This window comes from Oryzias latipes, chromosome 4, assembly GCF_053564925.1.
Source record: "Oryzias latipes strain Hd-rR chromosome 4, Olatipes_Hd-rR_3.1".
In the NCBI taxonomy this organism is placed as follows: domain Eukaryota; kingdom Metazoa; phylum Chordata; class Actinopteri; order Beloniformes; family Adrianichthyidae; genus Oryzias; species Oryzias latipes.
In genome coordinates, this window is record NC_136240.1 from 10,386,459 (window position 1) to 10,411,927 (window position 25,469).

The 25,469-nt window shown below is 43.6% G+C and overlaps 1 protein-coding gene across 10 annotated transcripts in view; it reads right to left on the bottom strand.

Annotated features, from left to right (window-relative positions):
- The window catches only part of ssbp4 (single stranded DNA binding protein 4), a 70,003-nt gene that overhangs the window by 5,266 nt on the left and 39,268 nt on the right, over nt 1-25,469 (bottom strand). For all 10 annotated transcript variants that reach the window (XM_078945779.1, XM_023954125.2, XM_078945774.1 and 7 more), the window contains 10 exons: nt 12,861-12,950; nt 8,261-8,344; nt 2,233-2,359; nt 2,110-2,165; nt 1,251-1,315; nt 1,113-1,158; nt 1,001-1,036; nt 856-910; nt 232-302; nt 72-150 (listed from right to left, as the gene is read on the bottom strand). In XM_078945779.1, the coding sequence (XP_078801905.1) occupies nt 72-150; nt 232-302; nt 856-910; nt 1,001-1,036; nt 1,113-1,158; nt 1,251-1,315; nt 2,110-2,165; nt 2,233-2,359; nt 8,261-8,344; nt 12,861-12,950 (709 nt within the window). The remainder of the gene's footprint in view (nt 1-71; nt 151-231; nt 303-855; nt 911-1,000; nt 1,037-1,112; nt 1,159-1,250; nt 1,316-2,109; nt 2,166-2,232; nt 2,360-8,260; nt 8,345-12,860; nt 12,951-25,469) is intronic.

A 25,469-nucleotide genomic window follows, 5' to 3' on the forward strand; every position in this document is an offset into this window, starting at 1 on the left:
ATCAGAAACAGAAACGGGGGCTTTAACATCAGCTGACCTTCAGATCCACCGTCACTCTGAAGGCGACTTACCTAATGAGCCGTTCATATGATGCTGCTCCATAGCACCCATCCCCCCCATGGGCCCATCGGGTCCTGGTCCCATTGGGAACTACAGAAAACCAACAAGGCTTGATAGTCAGACGTCTGCGTTCGGTGGCTCTGCAGGCACCGTGATCAGAGAGAGACTCACGTTTGGTCTGTTTCCACCTTGACCGATGGGGTTCATCATGGTGTAGATGTTTTCACTGGAGTTCGTTGAATCTAGAAATAATAAAATAGAGAAACCGTTGGAGCTCTTTGAGACGGAACCATCTTCCGTTGAATCAAAGAGCATCTGAATTCCGATCCAACAGTGAGTCCTGCAGCCAGCTTCACACTGAGAATGAGAACAACCGAAAAGGACCAAGGCTGCAATGGACTGGTGACCTGTTCAGGGGGGATTGGCTCCAGTGGATGGATGGGTGGATGGATGGATGGATGGATGAGGGTTAAAGGGCATCAGTATCTATAGACGCATGATAAGAACCTCCACTCGCTGTCTCAGGATTAGAAAAGGTCACCTGCTCCAGCGGCACTTAGTTTGAATATAAGGTTGTTCTGTCATTTTACAAAACCGCTTTCTGTCGTCCCTCAATGCGGCTTATGGTGTGACTAAAGGGTCACGCGATGGTGTCATGTGACGTGTGTGTGTGGCAGGCTGGAAGAGAACAACCCCTCCACCCCACAGAGGAGGTTCCAGTGGGAGCTGATGCTTGACACTTCTGTCTCCCAAAGAGGAGTTGCAAACATACAGACAAAAATATCAAACCCTCACCTCCAGGGCTGGGCATGATGGGAGTTCCTGGTGGGCCGCCTCCCCCTGGAGGGCCCTGAGGAATGAGAGCAGGTACAGTAGACGGGAGTTAGCAGTGTAGCAGGTAACCCGTGACCTGAGGAGGAGCTCGTGACGGGACGCTTACCACGTAGTTTCCTGGAGGTGAGGAGGAATATGCTATCTGAGGCGGGAAGAGAGGCGGGAAAACGTGAGACGCACTGTCAGAACTGCAGAAGATGTGAGGCAGTGTGACTCACCGAGTTGGAGTTGGGGTTGGGCCATGGACCTCGCCCCCCGGGACCCCTGCAAAAGAAGCAGATTCCAATGTTTGTTAGAGTTTCATCCACTACTTTCAAGCTGCAAACGTAACCAGACAAGCAGAAGATCTGACTAACATGTTCATGCCGGGCATCCCCGGCCCCATGGAGTTGGGAGGAGGCCTCATCCCTCCACCATAGTTCTGCACACAGAAAAGAACACAAATCACCAAACCGGGCCACAGACCAGTACCGTCACTTGGTGCCGGGCCGCACAAAAAGAATAAAAACCCTTCATTTTTTCTGTTTTATTATTTGCCTCTGACCCATTTTTTATTCTTTTTTATTCTTTGATCCACATCTGCACGTAAAGACGTTCTCCTTGGTCACACGTCTTTCATAAATCTGCGAACTTATGAAGGACGAAGTTACGTCAGACTGAAACATTACCGCTGAAGTAAAACCCCCATGCTAGCTAAGTCAGCCAAACAAAAACAACAAAAATGTCTTTGGAACGTCTCTACGCAGAAAAGAGTCGGCAAGTGAACAGAAGAAGAATCTTCACTTTAAAGAAAAAAAGAAATCGACGTTAAGCAACCAAAACTCAACATGAATATGGATTTACTGAGACAGATGTTCCCACACATCAAATCATCTGCAACCGACTCTGTAATCTAAAGACGCTGCTAATAAAGTTACAAACACAGTGGGCTTATATTTAAGACTTTGTTAAAAAGAAAAAAGTTTTTGTGAGGTTTTTATCCTTGTATTCATCCACCCCTCCAAAAGTTCAGAAGTTGTGGAGAACGTCATGGTTCTACTGCAGCGTCTTCTTTTCCTTCAGAAACACCATCAAACATCTGACGACCTCCAGACCAACAACTCGGTTCTTGGTTTAACGCTGCAAACATGCTGCAAACATGGGTTTGCTCATAGGCCGAGTCAGCTGCAATGAAAGCCCCTCCCACCCCCGTTTGTTCTGCGTTCCATCACCAACCTGTGGACCCATGCCTCGGGGGGGGTTCATTCTCATGGGGCCTCCCATGTTGTGACCTGCGGGGGAACAACAGCGTTAGATGGTTGGTCATGGTGAAGGTGTGGAAATGACACGAGTGGACACCTTGAGGTCTGGTAGGGTCCAGGCTGTTGGGAAGGAGGGGCTGCGACCCAGGGATGCTTCCTGGGGGCTGGTTTGGCATACGAAGGGAGGGTCTTGGGCCGCCTGGGTACCGTGGAGACATGAATGGCTGTAGAAAAAAAGGGGAGGGGCTTACATTGTTTCCTTTGGAACCCAGAAGATCATAAATGTGGCTTTGTAGACCGAATAGCTTTTGTTGTCCTAAAAGGTTCCGTCTGATTTAAATGTTCTATGAACAGAAAAGGGGAAAAGAACAAACATCGCTGAAACCTGTCATTTCCAGTCAAGTCTACAAATGTTTGTGCTCATTTAAACTCCATTAAATGGATTTTCCACTAAAGAACTGTCTCCAAAAAAGAGGCAAAACGTGTAAAAGCTGTCAGAAGAAGGCTGGTTTGATAAATGAAACCAGTCAACTAAAATACTGGTCACATGGTTTGATGACAGTTTTTGTTTGATGTTTATACTTGAAAAAAATGCTTTCAAAGTTAACGTCCCATCAGCTGTCAAACACCTCAAACCCCCCTCTGCATCCCTGACTGTCAACCAGGGAGGCAGGCTCTGGGTCCCACTTTTAGAGTCTTTGGTAGCCTGTATTTGAACTCACAACCTTCCAGACTCAAGGTGGACATTCTACCACAAGGCCACTGAGCTGGTTTATAGGTTAGCTTCACCTAAACAGGATTCCTTTAACAGCAGCTCATAAACAGCCTTTGCTTTTGAGAAGAATCAATAAATACAGAAATAGTGAAACAATAACTCCTCCACGCCGTAGCTCGCCAGTTGTTCTAATCCAGGAGTCCACTTCATTTAGCATCACCTTAAACAGAAAAACAGTGATGAAGGTTTTTTCTCTTTACTTGGAAACAACAGGGTTAACAATGTGCTTCACAGCACGGTAAGGAATCAAAAGAAATAGGACGACACGAGCAGAAACATTCCTGCAGCGCCGCTGCAGCACAAACAGAAGACCGGTCAGAGACTTCCGGTTGAAGCGCCTCAGATTCCAAAGCTCCACAGAATCTGCTTCAGAATTTGGAGACTCAGTCATTATGTTAAACCGCCAGCAGAGGGAGCTATTGCGCTGAGAACAAAGTAGTCTAACGTGAAGTTTTACTGCGTCTTTATGAGGTGAGACCACAGGTTTAAAGGACAGCCGGTGGGTAGCAGTTTCAGGAATAGAGAAAACATGCCCCCCCCCCTCCATTTGTTTTATCTGTGCATTGCATGTAAATCTCAGTGGGTGGAGGGGGGGGGGGGGGGGGGGGGGGCTGCAGAGCTGGGGAATAAAGTCAAGCATCACAGATGAAGGAGAGGACGCTGCTTGAACTACAAATCCCTGCATGCATCAGAGCAGGAGCTGCATCCTTCAGCTCCGACCGCAGGTTCTGGTCTGGAGGAGAAACCCGGATTGAATCAGAACAGTTTGGGTCAAACAGCGCGAGCGAGCAGCAGAGAAATGTTCTTATTGTCCCCACGCAGATAGGAGCTGGCGACCCAAACAGGAGATTACATTTTAAAGGTAATTATAGACAACGCGTGCACGTGTGCTACAGACCCGCCTATGACCCCCCCTGGGATTTTGTGGTGTTTGGCCGCTGCAGCATTAATGCTCTGTTGAGGGGGCAGCAGGGCTGAGAGACCAGACCCCCCCAGATGGACCTCTGCTCCCTGCAGCTGGACCAAAGCTGCTAAATTATTGATCCGTTCCACAACCAGGGATCTGCGCTTGACCCCCCCCCCCCCCCATACACACACACACCCACCTCAAAAGTAGGCAACTACCAATGAGACTTTGCCGCCTGTGAGCGAAGTCATCGCCGGCTACAACAGTTTCATTTAGCGGCTCACAGCGAGTAATCCGTGTATGATTTTGACGATTCAGTATTCGCCGTTTTTCAGTCATGTGACTCCTGGGGTTCATCACAACTCAGAAAACTCAAGACCCTTTTCTGAGACTTTTGTCTCAGAGAGAGGTGCTGCGGGAGTTTCTGAGGCAGGGGCACAGTTGAAGAGCACGGCGGTCCATGGGCTGCTAAAGAATATTTAAGAAAGATAATTCCGGAGAATTAATGATCATCCGGATGAATGAATGATGAATGAAACCGACATCCTCTGGAAGAAGATGACCTCTGACACTGAACGGATGAAGGAGGAAGAACGTGTATCAAAAAAAAAATACAAGATGTCACTGGTGCAACCTTACAAGGCCAGAAATGATCAATAAAAATGAAAACTTTAAATAGAAATAGGCACATCAAAATGTATTGTAAAAAGGGGGGCGGGGGTTAATACGAGATTTCTCTTCAACCCTTTTCAAGCCCACTACGCAACGGTTCAGTCTATTGCTCTGAATGACAAGAACTGAGCAATATTCCAACGTTCTCTGAGGAATGTTTCCAAAGCATCAGACATGTTTTAGAAGGGAAATCGTACACATAGTGTGGGGGCCGCACATATTAATTTCCTGATAAGGGCCTGTGGGCCAATACAGCAGCCCCGTATGGAGTACCGGGCCGGTACTCCATACACAAAACTTTCTAAGTAAATGAAGTGAAAATGTTAAAAATTTGCTTTTCAATTTTTTTGTATTTTGCTTTCAAAAACTTTATTTGCGACTTAGCGTGATGCAGGTGCCACTATTGCCCCTGCCAAAAAGGTTTTCGCATGCGTTGTGTGTCATCTCACTTTTTTCCTATCTTAGATTTTGTGCTGACACTAGTTTCAGTTTGATGTGACGAAGCTGCCATCAAACAGCTGCTGATTGGTCCAGATTCTAACCAATCAGGTGTCTCTGTCTCATATTGACGGTGCTTGGAGGCAGACATGGACTCTGGACCTTGTATCGGTTCTGTTCGGGGATTCTGCCGTTTTCAATCATTCTGGCCCGTTTCTCTCAGAGTAAAACCCAGAAAGAGCCGCAAAGCAGCTAAAATCAAACCAAGTTTTGTAAAATTAAAATAATATGTGCTTTAAATATTTTTATCGTATTGCTTTAACAAACAGATGCTAAAGAAATTCACACTTTTTACCAATAATTTGCTCCAGAAGATTCACATATCTCACACACAGGCCTGTTGATTTTATGTCAGCAGATCAACTTTACAGTTTCAGGAGATCCTCCTATGGAGTCCTATACTGTTCATAATTAAATACATAAATATGACCTCACGCAAATACACAATCAACCAATAAATCTCTCATAAATATATAAAAGATCATGAAATGGTGAAAAAGCTGCACGCAGATTTTAAATTAGCCATTATATTATTCAATATATTTCATTTTGCTTTAAAAACCTGTTCATTATTTTAAAACAGGATTTTAAAATATTCATTTTAATCCTGTGGAATATTATTATAATTCGACGTCTTTTTTCAGAACCTTGGATTTCAAAATCAATATTTTCCAAAGTAGCTTTGTTTTTATTTCATGTTGCTGTTTTTCACAATGGCTTATTTATTTCATGAAGAGCTTTTTCAGGAGAATGGGTCTGTCTGTCAATCAAACCAGACAAGGCGGAGAAACTTTTGTGATTGGCTACTCCTTTACTCAGACATGAGCAGCAGCACCCTGACTACATCGATCGAAGATGCTTCAGCAAACGTGACGGTGCGATGCCCACCCCTCAACACTAGGGGGAGTATGCACCTCAACACATCCACAGTGTTACACGAAATTGGGCAGTTTTTGTTCTAGATTTGCGGATAAAAGTGGCTTTGGGCGAGTGTGCATAATTCGGGTGATTTTGTGGTCGGTTCGGCAATTTTCATCTTCTCATTAACATCTAGTAGTGGTCTAAGCTAGGCTGGGCGGTTGTTGGAGTTCCACTAAGCTTCTATGAACTGGAGTTTCCATAAATGCACCATGCTGCGTGTGGGAGGGGCTATCAGCTAATATTTTAGCCTGACAGCCACATGGAGCGGTTGCTTGTGCTTATCTCAGTAACAATGCAAGGATGGACAATGCACACGGAGAATGTTAAAAGATCAAGTTTATTTATTTTTGAATAGTTCTCCATGAAAACAATGTTTCCATGTTTGAGTTCATGAAATCATCCCAGAGAGAGTCTCTGCTTCAGCTCCTGCAGTCAAACCACGTCTTAAATTATGTGAGCCCAGGCAGCGCAAGAGTGAGTGTGTGAGCGCAAGTTAAGGGTCTGTTGCTCAGTTCCCCGGAAAAGTAATAATAAAAAAAGGTTTCCTCCAAAGTAAAGAGACTGGTTCTTTTAAGCCGCTCTGGAAGCGTCAGAACGGGGAAGTGAACCCCAAATCAAACCCCGGATCTCCGCTGCGTTTTCAAACCACGGTCAGAAACGTCATCGCAGGAAAGGTTCAACATTTTCCCTGAGAGGGAAAAATATCATAAGGTTCAGGAGGCCTGAGCAGGCTTGTTCCGCTTTGCCCAGCTGCCTGGTCTGACTCTGTCGGTCCGCCAGCACTGAGTGAATGGCGTAAGAATGAGGAGTGTTTCAACAGGGGACTTCAAGATGTGGACGACCGGAGCTCCTCTGTGGTTTGGTCCACACAAACCCTCAAACTACAAAAACAGAGTCGTCCATGTTTCCATCTTCTGCAGCAGACAAATTGTTTGTCTCTATTTGATCTCTAATGTCAGCAAAGCCGTGCGGATATCGCTGAAATATGTCATCTCTCTGACTGGCACACCGCTGAGCGGGTATCGAGGAATATGAGTCGATTTCCATGGATGAGCCAATGAGTGTTTAGATCCCGCCCACTATCACTGATTGACACTGAAAAAGCTCTTCATGAAATAAATAAGCCATTGTGAAAAACAGCAACATGAAATAAAAACAAAGCTACTTTGGAAAATATTGATTTTGAAATCCGAGCTTCTGAAAAAAGACGTAGAATTATAATAATATTCCACATGATTAAAAATGAATATTTTAAAATGCTGTTTTAAAATAATGGACAGCTTTTTAAAGCAAAATGAAATATATTGAATAATATAATGGCTAATTTAAAATCTGTGTGCAGGTTTTTCATAATTTCATGATCTTTTTATATATTTATGAGAGATTTATTGATTGATTGTGTATTTGCATGACGTCATATTTATGTATTTAATTAAATATTTATTTATTTAATTATGAACAGTATAGGACTCCATAATCCTCGGCCATAAATTCACAAATCTGACTTAATCAAAATTAATCAATGGTAAAAAAGAAATAAAATATGAATTATTGTTAAAATGATTTAAAAAATGAAAACGTCTTCATCCAAAAGACAAAATTGAGGGTAAAAAGAGCTGGTTCGGTTTCTGAGCCTCTGTACAGACACCATGTTAGATAAATACAGCGATTTGATTGGTTAGAATCTGGACCAATCAGCAGCTGTTTGATGGCCGCTTCGTCACGTCAAACTGAAACTTAACTAAGCAAAATCAAATATAGGAAAAAAGTGAGATGACACACAACGCATGCCAGAAGTTTTTTGGCTGTGGCAGTTTTATCACGCCAAATCGCGTCAGAGTGGTCAGCAAAATCAAAGATGGGAAAAAAGATTTGACACAACGCATGTGAAAACGTGTGTTTTGCAAACGCAAATTTTTTTTTAAAGCAAAATAAGAAATAATTGAAAAGCAATCCAGGGCATCCCCTGCCTACGCCCAAGTAGCCGGGATAGGCTCCGGCAGCCCCGTGACCCCGAAAGGGACAAAGCGGTACAGAAAATGAATGAATGAATGAATGAATTTGGAACTTAGAAAGTTTTGTGTACAGCGTAGCGGCAGAAATATCACTCCATAGACCGGACTTTGGACATGCTCACTTCAGAATTTTTACTGTCATTTTGATATGCAGTGATAATAAAAAACATAAATCCCAGTTGGAAAATGCATAAAAAGGGGCCTAATTTTCCTGGGGGGGGGACCCCCACCCCCGGTAGTGGTAGCCTCCACGTTTCTCCCCCTACTTTGAAAGCTTTTGAGGCTCTTCCCAACGAGTGATGGGACCGGCCAACAAAAGGAAGAGTTGCTGCCCTACCTGTCCATGGGGGCCCATCATTGGATTGCTGGGGTTGTGTGGCGGGGGTTGTGTGTGGGGGGACGGCTGGGATCCAGGAGGACCCTGGGGAGAAGAAGATTTGAAATTGTTGGTCAGAAATGAGAGAAAAACGTTCTGAGGGTTCAAAGTTCCTGCAGCTCAGACATTTTCCTCCAAAAAACTGGGAAAGCGGAGGGGGGAGGGGGGCATAAAGGATGGATGCAGATTAATGCATGCGGCATCACAGCGGTGGAAGGCTTACGCCCTATCACACCAAAGCAATAGAAAGGAAGATGTCGTCCTCTGGATCAGCTCCAACCATCCAGTGACACAGAAGGTGGATGAAGACCCTTTTGGAGGGTTCTGTACGTTGGTTTGGTCCGATTTCTTTTCCTGTGCTTCAATGCAAACTATCCAACATTAGCTCTGTTTTTCTAAAAAACATAAATCTAGAAAACAGTGAAAGAAATATCTCAGCAGGTTGATGTCGAACATCAGAACGGCGCCTCGTTTGACCACGTCAGCCAGCAGATGTTTTTCAGCCGCTTTGACTGCTCTATAGGGGTGAAACGCCTCGTTTCATACGGTCCTTTATGAAGAATAATGTCACCCAGGAAACAGCATCAATGTGCGCTCTGCTCTGTGAACTGCTCATCCTTAAAACACACACACACACCTACACACACACCTACACACACACAAACATAAACACACACAAACATACACATGATGGTCATGGAGTTTGTTTCTAATTAGGCATCAAAGAAAAGATTGATTTTGTTTTCCTGAAAGTGCCTAAAAACAAAAATAATTTATAGAATAAAAATGGATAAATGGACCATTTTAGTAATTGAGAATTAGGTTTAATAACTATGGAGGACAATGTCGGATGTGTGTTTATATCTGATGACATTTAAAACACAGTATCCAATACTGACAGACTGTTTACAGTCAACTGTAGGATGTGACGTCAAGTTGAATATGGATCAAAATATTAACCCAAAAATACAAAAAAAGTTCATAACTAAAGAAAAGAAAAAGATAGTTCAGTTCAAAGGAACGCCATCTGATCCACTCAGGGTTTCCTTCAGTTTAATACAAATCTATGGAATTACAAATCTGCCATAAATTGCAAAGGCGTAAAGACAACAAAGTGGCGTATTTAGGAACTGAGTGAGTGAACCTTACAACCGCGCTGGCGCAATCCTAACTGAGCAGTGATCCCGCGCGGTCAATGCCTTTTTGCGCGTTCACCTGGATTTACGCTTAGTGTTAAGGGGCGTTTTTGTCATTTGTGGGGCAGGAACCTTTCTGGTTGATCTGATTGGCCGAAATTTGCACGTCTTATCCGCAAGGCAGAGGGGCGGGCCTTTCATTTTTCAGTGCAGGGGGGGTTAACAGGCAGCTCTTGAGCTGCATGCGGCTCTCTGCCTTTTATTATATTTTCTATATACAGTACTTTTACAACCATAAGGTGAAAGTCTTACATTTTCTCCTACATGTACAGAGCGGCCCTAATGTGTTGTTGTGTGACTTCGGCAAAGAGGATCTAGGAGAGAACAGCATGATGACGGTACGGAGAGAGGAGAGGACGTGAAAGAAGACCCCCCCTCCCCCCATAGTTCAAAGGTGCAGTTATGAGCATTATGCAGAACAACTTTGTTTTGGTAACCCTGGAAATGCAAAGAGACACGATTATGAGGCATAGTTTAAACTGCAAGCTATCAGCTACGCGGAGAAACACGGGAATCAAGCAGCTGCAGTTCGGTTAAATTAGACCTTCACAGATTCGGACTTCCTGAATCAATAACTCTTCTGATAAATGTTTAAATATGTTAGCAAGTATATCAATCATTTTCTATTAATACAGAGAGTGAACTACAAAAGCATTTTTAAAGAAAAAAGATCGTTTTTATTGCCTTTTAATCAGAATTGTTCGTTTTAAGCTGTGAATGCAAACAGAGCAGCGAGCCGACTGCTAAGGGACCGTCAATAAAGTGCGTACCCTGTGAAACACCATTCTGTAAAAATCAGTAAACTTTTAAAAAGCGAATAAATGTCTATATTTATATGAACTGGTAATGAAGACTCGTCAGCATAGTCATGCTACATCATTATTATTATTATGCTAAATTTTGTTAGGAGGTCAACCTTCATTTTATTGCTTATAGTTTTTAAAATTTAATAGAGATATGAATCATAACATAAATGCACAATAGCTCTGAAGATTCTAAAGCTTCTGTCACCAAACTTCCTGTACTGACTAATCATGACCTTATTGTCCTACTGCAACAAAGATTATGTCATAAATCAAGTAGTTTATGGTTAAGAATTTTTCATATTTAAAAATGGATCATATTTGGTCAAAAATGCTCAATGGCTTTGAAGATGCTGTAGTTACTGACACAAAACTTCCTACAATAAGGTCATGTCAAGTTACTGATAACTTTAGTCATGATTCATATCTATTAAAATTTGAAAAAATATTCAACAAGATAAAATAAAGATGGACTTTCCTAAAAAATATGTATTGTAACAAGAATATGCTTTATAATAATTTTATGATTTTTTTGTGAGGTTATGGATTTTTACACAGTGGTGTTTCACAGTTCACAGAGGTTGCACTTTGTTGACGGTCCCTTGACAGCCGGCTGCTGCATGTCTGCATTCAAAGCTTAAAGCGAACAATTCTGATTAAAAGGCAAGAAAACTATCTTTTTTCTTCAGAAATGCATTTGTGGTTCACTCTCTGTGTTAATACAAAAGTATTGAGATACTTGCTGACACATTTGAACGTTGATCAGAAGAGTTATTGAGCAGGAAGTCTGAATCTGTGAAGATCTTTCTAACTTATCGAACCTCAGCTGCCAGAGAATTAAAAATAATGAATCCATGGTCCGTAAGTGAGGACGCTGGAAAACCAACTCCGACAAGACAAGAAGATGTAGCGGCAGCTGAGTTTCCGCGGAAAAGGAGGTTGCCTGCGTTGGAAGAACGACTCGAGGCTGAGCGCTGCAACTTCCAGCAGATGACCATGAAAAGCTGTCCATCCTCCCTTTTTACCGGGACGCAGCGCCAGCGAGTTATGCCACACTTTGGGACTGCAGGACTTGAGACACTGAGGTGTCTGCTTTCACTGATCTTTGGAGCCGCACGGCAACGAGACGGACTCGGATGAGGAAAGGGAAGCTGGCGTGATTGATAGAAATGTAGTCCAGCTGTTTCAGGTACAGAAGATGAAGACTTTGATGGATTTTAAATGCTGATTGATGACTGAAAAAATACATCAAAATCAACTCAGTTTTGAGCTCGCTGCCTTTTTCAAACACACACCAGTGTGCACGTTTCACGTGCATGTTTCACCGGTATGTTTCACCAAAATGAAAGTCCGGCCCCACTGCTTGACATGCAAATTTTAGCCAATTGGATCAACCAGAAAGGTTCATGCCCCCAAGTGACAAACACACCCCTGAACACTGAGCGTAAATCCAGGTGAGCGCACAAAAGAGAATTGACCGAACAGGATCACTGCTCAGTTAGGATTGCAGCCGTTCAGTTGTAAAATACGGGGTCGCTTGGTTAGAATTGCGCCAGCGCGGTTGTAAGGTTCACTCACTCAGTTTCTAAATACACCTGCTTTGTTGTCTTTATGCCCTTTCACTTTATGGCAGATATGTAATCCCATACAAATCCACCAACTGTTGTGAAAACTCGTCTGTATCGACGTCACACTGGCAGAACTGTTCATATAGAAAAAGTAATTCACAGATTTATGGTGCGTTCTTTCCGAGGACAGTCCTCTGATGGAAGGATTGTTTCTAAGCTATGTCAAGAAAACAAATGTACTTGAACAGCTGTCATATGTGATATTCTTTACTGACATAAAACCTGTTAGACAACTCATGCAGTAGAAAAAGGTTTATTTTCCATATATTTCTTTTAGTTTGGCATAAGGCTCCGTTCAGATACAATAAAACAAAGATCTCCATAGAAAACTTTGGGTATAAAACAACCCCAAACGGAGCTCACAGGTGGAAGCTGGGGAGGAGGGTGGGGCGACAAATGCAGTACACACCTGGTTCTTTAAGCAGGACGTGAAACAGGTGAGTAATTGGGCTGAACCGTCCACGGGGAGGTGTAAACAGGTAAACGCACTGCTCAGCTGCAATTCTCCCAAGGTCGTTCATTTTCATACGTTGGGTGTGGTCATTTGTCCACCACAAACGTGCAGATCTGCAGAAAGCTGCACATCTCTTCATGTTTTATGCTAAAGTTATCTAAAGAAACGTTAGGATTCTTAATCCTTGTGGCACTTTAACATTGGGAGTTGGGTCATCTAGACCCACTAGACAGTGCTCTGAACCTTTTTTCTTCAATGATTTGTGATCTTCACTGGTGTCCATGGATTACATGAAATCTTTCCACCTTTATCCACCTTTGTCATGGTAGGAAGAACATGTCAATGTAAGGGTGGGGTCATCTGGACCCCAAAAGATAGCACAAGAGTTAATGTTGAAAGAAAAAGGGGGGGGGGGCGTTTCGTGCTGGGGGAGATGATTGGATGTGAAGTTCGAGGTAAAGTTTCACAGGGAGTTCTTACTTGAAAGAAGCCAGGGGGCATGGGTCCGCCCGGCATGCCATCATTGGGGGGCATGTTGCCCATCACTGGACTGGGGGCAGCGGCCGCACTCTGAAACGACACCAAGAAAACAGGGTTTTGTTGAGTAATCCTGATACAGACACAGCAGGGAAGGGAAACGGTTGGAGCAGGTGGAGTTCTTCAGACTGAAGCTGAACCACCAACTAAACCGTAAGACCTCATGGTTCTGGGTTCAGAGAAGAGCTTCTGTCGGTGCTTAGGGGTTCCTGGTCTCTGGAGCAGATCCAGTTTGGACTCCTGAATGCAATTCCAGAAGATTTTCCCTCTTCCTTCTCACTCATGAATGTTTTCATCATAAAGGAAGAGATCAGTTTGACACTAACTGCTTCATCTGCTGAGGCGGGAAACTTGACAAAGTTTGGTCATGTCCCCCCTCAAAAGCTTACACACCCGTCTGTCTGTCTGCTGGAACCCTGAATATGACCTTTACCTAAACGTGACCTTTACCTAAACATGACCTTTACATAAATGTGATCTTTATCAGAACGTAACCTTTACCTAAACATGACCTTTTCAAGAACGTGACCTTTACCTGAATGTGACCTTTACTGAACGTGACCTTTACTGAACGTGACCTTTACCTGAATGTGACCTTTACTGAACGTGACCTTTACTGAACGTGACCTTTACCAGAACGTGACCTTTACCTGAATGAGACCTTTACTGAACGTGACCTTCACTTAAACATGACCTTTACCTAAACGTGACCTTTCTCAGAATGTGACCTTTACATAAATGTCATCTTCATCAGAACGTGACCTTTACCTGAGCATGACCTTTCTCAAAACGTGACCTTTACATAAATGTGATCTTTATCAGAACGTGACCTTTACCTGAACGTGACCTTTCTCAAGACCTGACCTTTACATTAATGTGACCTTTACCAGAATGTGACCTTTACCTGACTGTGACCTTTACCTGTACGTGATTTTTTTTCAGCAGGTTCAGGTTACTTCAGTAGTTATTCCGCATGAAAGCCGGATCCTGAGGAGCATCACCTCAGTTTCTAGCAAAGAAACATGCAGATGCAGTGAAGACTTTGTTCTCTTGCTGTATTTCGTTTGGTGTCTTCCCTTTTTAAGCACTATCTCTGAAACTGAGGTGGTCTGTAGATGCTTCAAAAAGACCAAGGAGATTATTAACAGCTGTTGTCATCAAGTCCTACCAATAAAGGTTGATGACTTCATTCTTCATCCTGGGTCTTCACGATGACCCACAAAAGAGTTGTTATCTGATCTCTGAACCCAGAACAAGACTGAGAAAATCCTGCAGCAGAACCAGAACCAGTGAGTTCAGAGACGACCTGCCCTTCTTCTGAAGGGACGCTGACGGTCTGAGATGCTGTGACCTAAGAACTTTTGTTTCATCTTCACCTCATGTGTCACTGGAAGATTATAGCCGCTCTGCTGTCTCTATTACTGCAGGTCGGAGGTGGAGCTCTGTGTCCTGATGATGGCAAAGCACGGTGATGCAACACCTGCAGCTCCAAAGCATCAAGCAGCAGAAAATAGGAGAACGAAGAGGAGGATGAAAAAATGAGCAGAGACAGAGAAGTTGCTGCGATGGGAGGTGGGGGATGTGTGCTGGCAATAAAGTGTGTGTTTGTGCATGCATGTGTGCGCGCTCATTGGTGTGCCTCCACAATGCTCAGAATAAGCAGCAGCAAAAGGCCTTTTCTCCTAGTTACCATGACAACCCAGACCTCAGTTCCTGCTCTCCAGAGCCCATTAAAACCCTCCGGCCGTCAATCACAGCACGGCCAGGCAGAGGAGGAGAAAGGGGGGATGGAGAAAGGAGGAAAAGAGGGGGAGAGTTTAAAGAAGACTGGCACTGATAGCTGCTCGGTCGGCCTCAAACATCGGCTGTTTCTAGCTCAACACACCGCAAACGCACATCCTCCTACAGTGCTGCATTTTCTAATGATCACAGGACAACGCCGCAGGTCGTTTTTGCAAAAACCCAGATGGTTCTCAACAAATGATCCAGACAGAAGTCATGCTTATCCATGAAATCCCCTCCCTGCCAGAATGGCACACATCCAGTCAGAGTAGGACCTTTATAGTACTTTTATATTACCTATATTTTGCTTTCTACTCAAACACCAGCAGCAAAATAAAGGAGCTTCAGTCTGTGCTGGGCCTGCGCCGGCAGACTGACACCCTTTCCAGAAGAAACCCCTCCTCATCAGGATAGGCAACAGCAACCCCATGACCCTGAAAGGACTTGAGTGGAAGTTGGATGGATGGATGGATGGAGTCAGTCCTGATCTCAAGACATAGACCTTCACACTCAGACACATCCATCTTCTGGTGTTCCTAAAAATGGCTCTTGTCATTCATTACTGCATGTTTCTCAGTAGAGATTTCCGTCACTTTACTGTCTCGTCATGTGACCTGCAACACATTTATGGACAAACATTGACGAGAAAGGGAACCTTTTGATGGAACAAAAAAAAAATCTAAGATGGCGGCGCAAACATCTCAGCCTTTGTTTACCCTCCAACTTCTATAATCTTGTAGACTTTTTCCCTTTCAAGTACTTTCCGGAACTTTACTCACTACGAAGTTGAGACCAGTGACTAGTGACTCTACCATAATCTGTTGCCGTCTTGGACCTACCTCGCTCCTGATGTTGCCGGTTGGCTCTTCCACAACGGTTCGCCGGATCCTGCTTCTGTTTTCTGGACTGATTCAACGAAGCCTGGAAGGTTATTCTGCAACGGGAACTGTCCTATCTCTCTGCTACCGGTCAATTGTTGGGATTCCGTGGTACGTTACTTGATATGGATCAGCTTGAGTTGCTGCTGCTGAATTATTACCAGAGTGGTTTGCTGATAGTAAAGTAGTGTCCTGGTAGTCGGCTAATCCTACTCCGATGAAGCCCAACACAGGCCCTAGGCCATGTTTTCTACAGTCGCTGTGTGACTGGAGTCGCTTTCCTCTTCAAGGACAGTAACAGTGACATTATTAAGTGCACTGTATGGCTTACTTATTCAGCTGCAAGAACTTATCAATCATAAACAGCGGTGACGAGCACCCAGATTTCCCCCCCGCTCAGGGTCTTCCAGGTTCTGGGACCTGCACTTGGTCAATTTCTGATTCAAGTTCAACGTTGCTGCCTTACCTTCATGAATCCCCCAAAAATTACTGTCAGCTGTTACACTTGTTGTCGACATATAAAGAGCATTGCTTTATACACACAGGCTCTGCTCTAAATGAGCTCATTGAGTCATCTTGTCACGATTTGGGTGAAATCCGCAGACATTGACATTTTAGTGCTCTCTGAAACTATGTTTAGTAGATATATCTCTGATAAGGAAATCTCTAGCAGGATATAAAAAAGTAGAGGTGTAGCCATCTATATAATAAATAAATTGCACACTTCACTAATATCTTCTCTTCACTGATATGAGGTGAACTCACTCACTATTATGGGGTGTCACAGACCTCCATCAGCCAGCAGTGACGCCCTCTCTTCTCTGTATAATAATGTCTAAATTGAAGTAAATTGGTTTTAATAGGAGACCTAAATCTTGACTGGTTAAGTCCAAAATTAGAAAACTTGAAATCTGTCTGTGACTCTTTAAATCTCACTCAATTCATCGATAGTCCTACCCATCCTAACATTAAGTGCCCCTCTCGATCATCCTTAATTTATCTTATTTTGACGAATGCCCCACACAAGTTCACTGACATAGGTATTTTTGTAAATGACCAAAGTGAATATTGTGCCATTCCCACCATCAGAAACGGCAAACTCTAAGCTAAACGTCATATTCTGGTAAAAAGAGATTTTTAAAAAACTGTCTATATTGAGATGGGACAGAATCTCGATTACTGATGACTTGGCCTTAGCATGGCAATACTTTCATGATAAGTTTTTAAAACTCATCAATAAACATGCACCTACTTGCAGATTTAGGGTAAAAAGGCATAACAATCCTTGGTTCTCCCCAGAGATTGATGACCTGCTTAAAGATAGGGATGCAGCCTGGTGTAGGGTAACGAAAAGTCATTCTGAGGCTTATTGGCTCCTCTTTCATCCACAAGCCATCAGGACTCTAAAATCACTAGGACTATTTAGAACAACATCTACACTTTATTTAAGACTGCTAGAGCTGCAACCACTGACGTTGCTTCTAACTTCCTCTCATGCTGTCTCTTCCTGAACGGTTTATGATTGTATAATTGTTCTGTTTTGTCCTGGCACCTACGATGAATGTCTTGAGTTAACTGTTCTGCAGAGCAGGAACCTGCTGAATACCAGTTTTAAACTAAGTCAGGGCCAATTGTTTGAAATCTTTTCCTGTGTAATAAATGAATGGAGGAATGAATGAATGAATCAATCAATCAATCAATGACTAAAAGACCACAAACATCACAAAAGCCATACCCGCACAGCCTTCATAAAACATGGAGAACTTCAGTAATACCAGCACATGAACTACACGCTAAGAACACAAACATTAGAGACACATCAAAGCAAAGAATCAAATAATATCTGCTGTTTGTAAACACCCACCCACAGCTTACACACATTCCACTGAAAAAAAACATTAAAAACACACATTTTAACCCATTGTACTGATAAAACTGATTGACATACTAAAGTGAGGTAATGTTTGATTCTTTTTCTGCTCCATGTCTGTTGACTGACTATCCAATGACAAAAACATGAATCAGATTTTTGGTTTGTGTATTCCACTTCTGAGCAGACGGCAGTCCTCCTACTAAGAAAAGTTCACTGTTCTTTCATTTTGGACAAAAATACAGTACAGACCAAAGGTCTTCTCACCTTCTAATTCAAATGAATGGGAAGGTGTGTCCAAACTTTTGGTGTGTAATGTATGCATGAACTGCTCAGATAAAGTATCTGAACCTGCAGCTTAGTGCTCAATAATCCCTAAATCAAAGAAAAAACAATAAAGTCTCATCGTATGGAATGAAAAAGCTTTTACGTACAGTACAGTACAGTACGTACCTTTAAATATCAAAGAAACTCTGCTACCAAAGAACTCAATAAAACTCTTAATCAGGAATAGTCTAGAGCTAAAAGGTCTTTCTGTAGCCCAACTTGTAGGATCTTACACTGTAGTCCAGAGACTGTAGACCTGAGACTGTAGACCGGAGACTGTAGACCGGAGACTGTAGACCGGAGACTGTAGACCAGAGACTGTAGACCGGAGACTGTAGACCAGAGACTGTAGACCTGAGACTGTAGATCTGAGACTGTTAACCCGAGACTACAGACCCGAGACTGTAGACCCGAGACTGTAGACCCGAGACTGTAGATCCGAGACTGTAGACCTGAGACTGTAGACCTGAGACTGTAGACCTGAGACTGTAGACCTGAGACTGTAGATCTACCCAGAGACTGTAGATCAGAGACTGTAGACTTGAGACTGTAGACCCAAAACTGTAGATCTACCCAGAGACTGTAGACCCGAGACTGTAGACCTGAGACTGTAGACCTGAGACTGTAGTCCCGAGATGGTAGACTTGAGACTGTAAACCTGAAGGCCTTCAGGTTCCCCCCACGCCCACCAATAGTTCACTGCTACACACAACACACAATATAACAATTCACTACAACATAAACTATCAAACACTACAACACGCACACACATAAAGACACACACAATTAAAAATCCTTTGCCTAACTATCCCCCCTCCCCCTCTAGTCGCTCTTAGATGTTGGTGTGTGGATGTCAGGCAGTTCAGAGAAGCTGATGTCATGGTTACGGGGCTCCTGTCTCTGCTCGGTCCCTCGGGCATCTCAGATCCAGAGAACAGCCTCGTGTTTAGGTGAGACAAGACATGGTGATGAGGTTCAGGCCGATGCTGGTAGAAAAAATCCCCCTATTGCTGCGTCTCTGTGTTGGGGGGGGGGGCTCTGTGTCACTGTGGGGTGTGTCATATGAACCAGCAGACACACAGGCATCTCACAGCCCTATTCCTGGCACTTCCTCCGCCTTGACCTTTCCAGGCCTCCAGCAAACAGACACGACAGTTTGACCGCCTCACGAGCCCAGCTTACCATGTGTCCTCCGACCCCCCCCCCCCCCCCCCAAACATCACATAACCGTGCCAAAAGTGCAGAGAGGCAGGACAGCACTAATTTTAGCTGCTGACCCCACAGTGCATTTCTATACTGCCCCCATAATGTATTTCTGTACTGCCCCCCTAATGCATTTCTGTACTGCCCCCCCAATGCATTTCTGTACTGCCCCCCCAATGCATTTCTGTACTGCCCCCACAGTGCATTTCTATACTGCCCCCCTAATGTATTTCTATACTGCCCCCATAAGGCATTTCTGTACTGCCCCCATGAAGCATTTCTATACTGCCTCCCTAGTTTTTTCTTTGGCTAGGTCACTTTGCGCTAGGGCTGTACGTTATGATTAAAAATCGCGATATTCGATAATAGTGATCAATATTGCGATGACAATATAACTTGCAATACATGAACAAATAGCAAAACAAATAAAAACATAATTTCAATGTCACTGCAACAGTTCAATTTAAATAACAGTCAGCATAACTTAAGTTATCCTCCAAATGACCCTCATCTACATAGGAGGCGTGCGTCTAACATGCATATTACACAGCTTGATATCTCGACAACGATACATTTCCGATGTACTGTACTGTGCAGCCCTACTTTAAGCCCCTCAGAATCTGGACTAGCAGCAGTTGTTAAACTGCTGACTGGACCCCCCACCCCTCAAACCGAAAGGTGAAAGTCGGGCTGGGCGGATACAGAGGCTGACACAGAGGCAAACACAGTCTCAGAGCCGGTCTCAGAGCTGCGATCGGTGCTTGGTTCTGGACATCCCAGCAGTTTCGATAAGCAGAGGTCTGGTTCCGAACCACTGTGCATGTAAAAATACAACAATAATGAAAAAAAAACTCCAAAACCAACCTAGGAAGGTTTGCTTTCACCGTAACTATGGTGACGGAAGGATAAAATGCACAGTCTCCATAAACACACCATCAAACGTGCATGCGCGTGGAGGGGCACACGCCACATGTTGTGCAGACACACACAGCTCCATCAATCTTTTCGTTTTCTGCCCTGTTTTATTTTTTCCTGAAGCTCAGACACACACAGCCCGGCACCTTAACACCTCCCTCCTGGACACGCCCACCGCTGTCCATCCCCTCCAGTCTCAGACAGAAGTGGAGGCCAATCCCTGGGCGGGTCAACCAGATTAAACTCCCTCCTTAATCCGCTTGGCTTTCACCTCCTGAGCTGGAAAGCATGAGGGATGGAGGGATGAAGAACGGGGCGAAGTGGAGGCGAGCAGAGGACTTAAAAGGGCAGAAGAAAAAAAAGGTGAAGAGAGGAAAAAAGGAGGGCAGGACCGGGGGAGACGGCTTAATGACAGGAAGTACAGGAAGGGGGAAACAAGCAGCAGGAAAGTGGAAGGCAACAGGAAAAGGAGGAAGTGAAACATGAAGATTTGGAGGACAAGTGACAGAAAAATAAACAACTACATTTGCAACTCCTTTAAAGAAATTGTGTTTAAGCATTTTTAAAGCTGCTACTATCAAATGCCAAAAATACCCAGTTTAAATATGGATGCACCTTTAAGTTTCACAAATCTGTTCAAACCTTCTTTAAACCACCACTAGGTGGCTCTAAAGATTTAAAACTATATTATGTAGGACAATTTATGCGATCTAAAGATATTTTTTTTTTATCTACGGTAGTTTCTGAGATCTCAGCTTAACTGCATCGACATAGCTCGCAGTAGCATCTACAGCCTTTATGTAATATTTTTAAACTTTCAGAATAAAAGCCTTTTGCCTGCAAAGCCTATGCTTTTTTTTTTTTGGAATTGTCATTTAACAGCAGATGGAACTTGTATATCTTCCAGCAGCCAGTGGTTTTGAGGAATTGTGGGTAATAGCTTTGTTTCATTCATTTTAATTTTGAAATAGCTATATACATTTTTTAAAATACAGTTCTGTGGCTTTTAAAAGTCTTTCTAAGCTTTAAATAGCTAAGCAAAAGCCAAAAATAGTCAAATTAAATATGAGTGCACATTCAGGATTCAAGAACCGAGCAACATAGCTGTTCAAATGCTCTTTAATCACCACTGAGTGATGCTAAAGCTTTTAAACTTATTTATTATTTAGAGCAATTATGTGTACAGGATATTCATTTTTTTTCATGTATCCACAGTATTTTTTTAGAGATTTCAGTTTAACTGCATTAACAGAATCATTTGCAGCCTTTAAACAAAATTTCTTAAAGTTTCAGAAGTCAAGTATTTTATTAGTAAACACATAAATTGAAATTGTCGTTAAACAGCAGGAGGAACTAGCAAATCTTCTTGCTGGTTTCCCTTTAGAAGAAACAGGCACTTCACCGGGGAATCAAGGAATTATGGGTAATGGTTGTATGAATAAAATATGTCCACAACAAGAGGCCTTCGTCTGTTTGCTCAGCTGTTGGGCAAGTAAAAAAAAACCTATGTTGACCTCTCTGTTAATCAGTGAAAGATGAAGTGAGAATACGGCAGGAAGGAGGAGAATCTCTTGGAAGGAAACACGTTATATGGCCAGGCTGGAGGGGGGGTGTTGGGGGACTCCTTCCCCTATAAAAGGGAGGGGGAGGGGGAAGGAGAAAGACGAGAAGCAGTAAAAGAGGGAGGTATGTACAGTAGAAGAACATCAAAGGAGATAAAACCTGCCTCAAGATTTTAAACTGTCTGAGGACTTCCAAAGTGTTTTTAACCCTCCAGTCCTGGAGGAAGACCAGCTCTGCAGGTTCCTGACAAACTTCAATCTGTCAATGCAGAGGGAGGAGGACGTGTCCGGGTTTCGTTTCTTCTGTTGCTGGTCTGAACGTTCACCTGAGTAAAATTCCTGATCCTGATTGTCCTACAGAGCGATCCAATGGAAGGTAAGATGGCGTAGGCAGAAAGTGAGAAGTCCACTGGAGTCAGCATTTGTCCTCTTTTACTCCATCAGAGCTTGGTACAGGTCACTCCACCTCAGCCTGGACTGAAGCTTTGCACACTTGTGCTTAAATTCTGTCGTTCTCGACATAGGTTTATCTGAAGGTGAACCAGAGGGCTTCTTCCGGCGCCTTGCCACCGAGGAGCTCATTGACAACTTGGGGACTTCAGCTTGGCTGATGGACAGCCCCACCTTAAAGTCCTCAGCCTTTTCTTCCTCAAGAAAAGTCTTTAGGGTGTAAAAACACAATTCTATTGAAGATATATGGTATGTTGAGGCACAGCAAACACGCAGACACACACAGAGACACATGCGTCTCCTAACAAGTGATTGACGACTTCAGGAAGCAGCTCTTGGGAAGTTGAAGTCCAGTCTGGTTGGGTTTATTTTACACATTCACTCCTGTCTACCATCTATATGCCCCCCCCCCCCCCCCCCCCCCCCCCCCACACACACACACCGAAGCTCGCAAACTTGTTGGAAGATGTAACTTTTCCTCTGATGGTTTCCATCTTGTTTCTCTGTGGTGTGTCTTATCATCACATTCTCATCCGATCATTTACCACAACTGTCCCCCTCTGTGAGGCATCATGGGGCAGGGGAATGTGTGTGGGGGGCAGAATCCAGGTGAGCTGAGCTGCAGGTGATACCTGGACGCCGTCATGAGGACGGTAGCCATTATGACCAATAACTGAGCGGCAAATGAAAATGATTGAAGCGTTTCCCATTGATCAACGATCAATGCTGTTGAAGAGTTTACTGACTGCTGACATGGGATCAAAGCAGAGGATGTGGGATGAAGACGGAAGCAAAGGAATGAAAACCGCTGGAAGATTTTCATAAGGTGGTGGAAGAAAAACGAAAAGGAACAGGACGGACAGCAGGGAGGAGAACATAAGAAGCTCTTCTGGAGAAGAACATGCAGGATCATCCTTTAAATAAAGGGAAACTGACAAAGACAGAAAAGTACAAAGCTGCGGTTTTAGGAGTCTGCGGTGAGATCTTTGTTTGCACATCTGAAAACTGTTTTCAGAGGAAACCTCCAGAAAAACCAGCCGCCGCGTTCTGCTCCTCTTTGTTCACCAGGTTTCAAGTGGAGCTCCGCAATCACACGTCTTTGGCTGCACACTTCCAGTGTCTGCGTTTGCAAAGCACCTCCCAGCTCCTAGGCCCCTCCACCAAAGCAAGGACTTCATGTCTTCTTAGCTCATGCAAATGGGGGGTCGGCTTTAGACCTTTACTAAAATGATCATGGGGGGGGTCAGCAGACCTATCTTCAAAGAGGGATTGTGAGTCTGTTTGAGGACGGAACCCCATCAATGCCTAACAACTGCAGTGTTTAACACACAGCAGTGTGTTGCCACAGTGACTGGACACAGCTGGAAGGCTGGTGTGTGCGTGTGGGTGTGGGTGTGTGGGTGAGGGTGTGTGTGTGTGTGTGTGCGTGTGTGTGTGTTTGGGTGCGTGTGTGGGTGAGGATGTGTGTGTGTGTGTGTGTGTGTGTGCGTGCATGTGCGCAGACTTCTTGGTTCAAGAGAGGCTCATTAAATCTGCAGGAATGGAGAGAACAGCAGACAGAGATATAGAAGCGAGGGAGGGGTTTATGACGCTGCATTTCAAGAAATCTGTTTGTTTATTTTTTATGAAATCCTTAATAGTTCAAAACCATTTTGATGTCAAAGTCCAGAGGTACAGAGGTTACACCTCTGGGAGGTAATCTGGGTGATGACTCCAGGGAAATCCTTGGGGTGGATTCATCTGGATTTCAATCTTTTAAGACTCAAACATATTTCCTAAAAAAACAAATGTCCGAATAGACACATTAAAAAAAGGTCATTTTCATCCTGTAGTAGTTCGGAGGCTCCGTCCTGCATCCGTCACCACACGATGTAGAGCAGACAGTAATCTGTCTGCTATACAGACGCCCTGAAGAGATTACAGCATCCAACAGCTCAGCTCAAGCTGGAGGGAAGAATAAGGTCTTCCTCTGGGGGGGTGGGGGGGGGCTTCGGTGCCCATCCCATAAAACAGTCATGCAGAGGAAGCAGACCGGCGGAAAGCAGCCTGTCTTAGTGCAGCTGCATGCCCAGCATTGCATGAAGCCTGTGAGACATTCAGTTCTACATGCACAAATGCAGACAGGAACTCAGCTGTGATTAGTCCAAACATGCAGCCAACAATAAATCCAAGGCTCCGCCCCACTTTGCTCTGAACTTCGTCACAACAGAAATAACGGACTGACGGCTTACAGCCAGACGGCGGTGTCCAGGTTGGAATCCAATAGAACATGAGTGCTGCCGATTCTAACAGACATTTGACCAAATGTTTCAGCTCATCGTCCGGTGACGACTCGTAGAAAAATAAGAAACCAACTTTTAACTCGTGATAAGCATCTGTAAGCAAGATGGCGGAGCGCATGGACGCAGCGGCTCAGTGGTCGGTCAACGTGTTGTTTGTTTTTATTTTTTACTATCTCCTTCTTTCTCAAGCACCATCAGTCTCACGAACAACATCTACACCTGGAATGACCTCCTAAAGATTGGAGTTTGCAACAAAAGCAATGTGACAACTAGGGATGGGTATCGTTAAGGTTTTAACGGTACTACTACTCTTATTGATACTGCTTATTGATCCGGTATTTTAACGGTACTCTTATCGATGCTTTTTGAGGACGAATAATAAATAAATAAATAACAAATGAAGAACATAAAGTATTTTATTTCCTCATTATGCAACAAAACTGTTTCTTTTAACAAAAAATTTTACTTTATACATGAGAATGTTCCAGACAGGATATTCATTTAATTATTTAATCTAATTATTTTTATTCTTTATGAGCGTGATGTTTCCTTTGATCTTTTGTCCATTTTCCACAACCTTGAATAGACCTTTTTGTCTGTCAAACACCAGAGTTAAGTTAAGTTAAGTTAAATGATGGAAACAAATTCACTTTGATGCAGACTCCTTTCTATTTATTTATTTTTGTTTAAATCCAGTAAACCCAATAAATTATATTAATTTTACGGATGACAACTATCATTAGACATTAAATATTATTAAGTATTAGGAAGCAGCTGATAGTGTGTCACGGGTCTGGAATCATAAGTGGTGAATCTAAGCCCCGCCTCTCTACCTGTTTGTTTGTGTAGAACACGCCGCCCCAGCGTGTTCTACACAAACAGCGCAACATACAGTCATCGTAGCAGCAAGGTGACGGCATGGTAGGGGCTCCTTGATGCAAACTTCATTAATTTTACGCAGAAACGGGTGTTCTTAGTCTAGGGCTCAAGTGTCCCCTACGAGATCACCACAGACTATGTGCGCTGCCTTGTCTTGTGTGTGCGCGCGCGCGGCACGTGCTGTCTAAACAACAGCCCCGCCCCCCGTGCACACAAATAGACAAACAGAGCTCTCCGCTTCAACGAGAATACCGAAAGTAATATCATCATTAATTAACGGAAAATTGACTGACTTGGTATGTTAAATATGACAAATAACGCTTGTGGGACACAAAAAAAGAGAAAAAGTAACTTCTCCAGTACCGATAGCAGAACCGTTCAGGTCAGATCTTAACAATACTGCG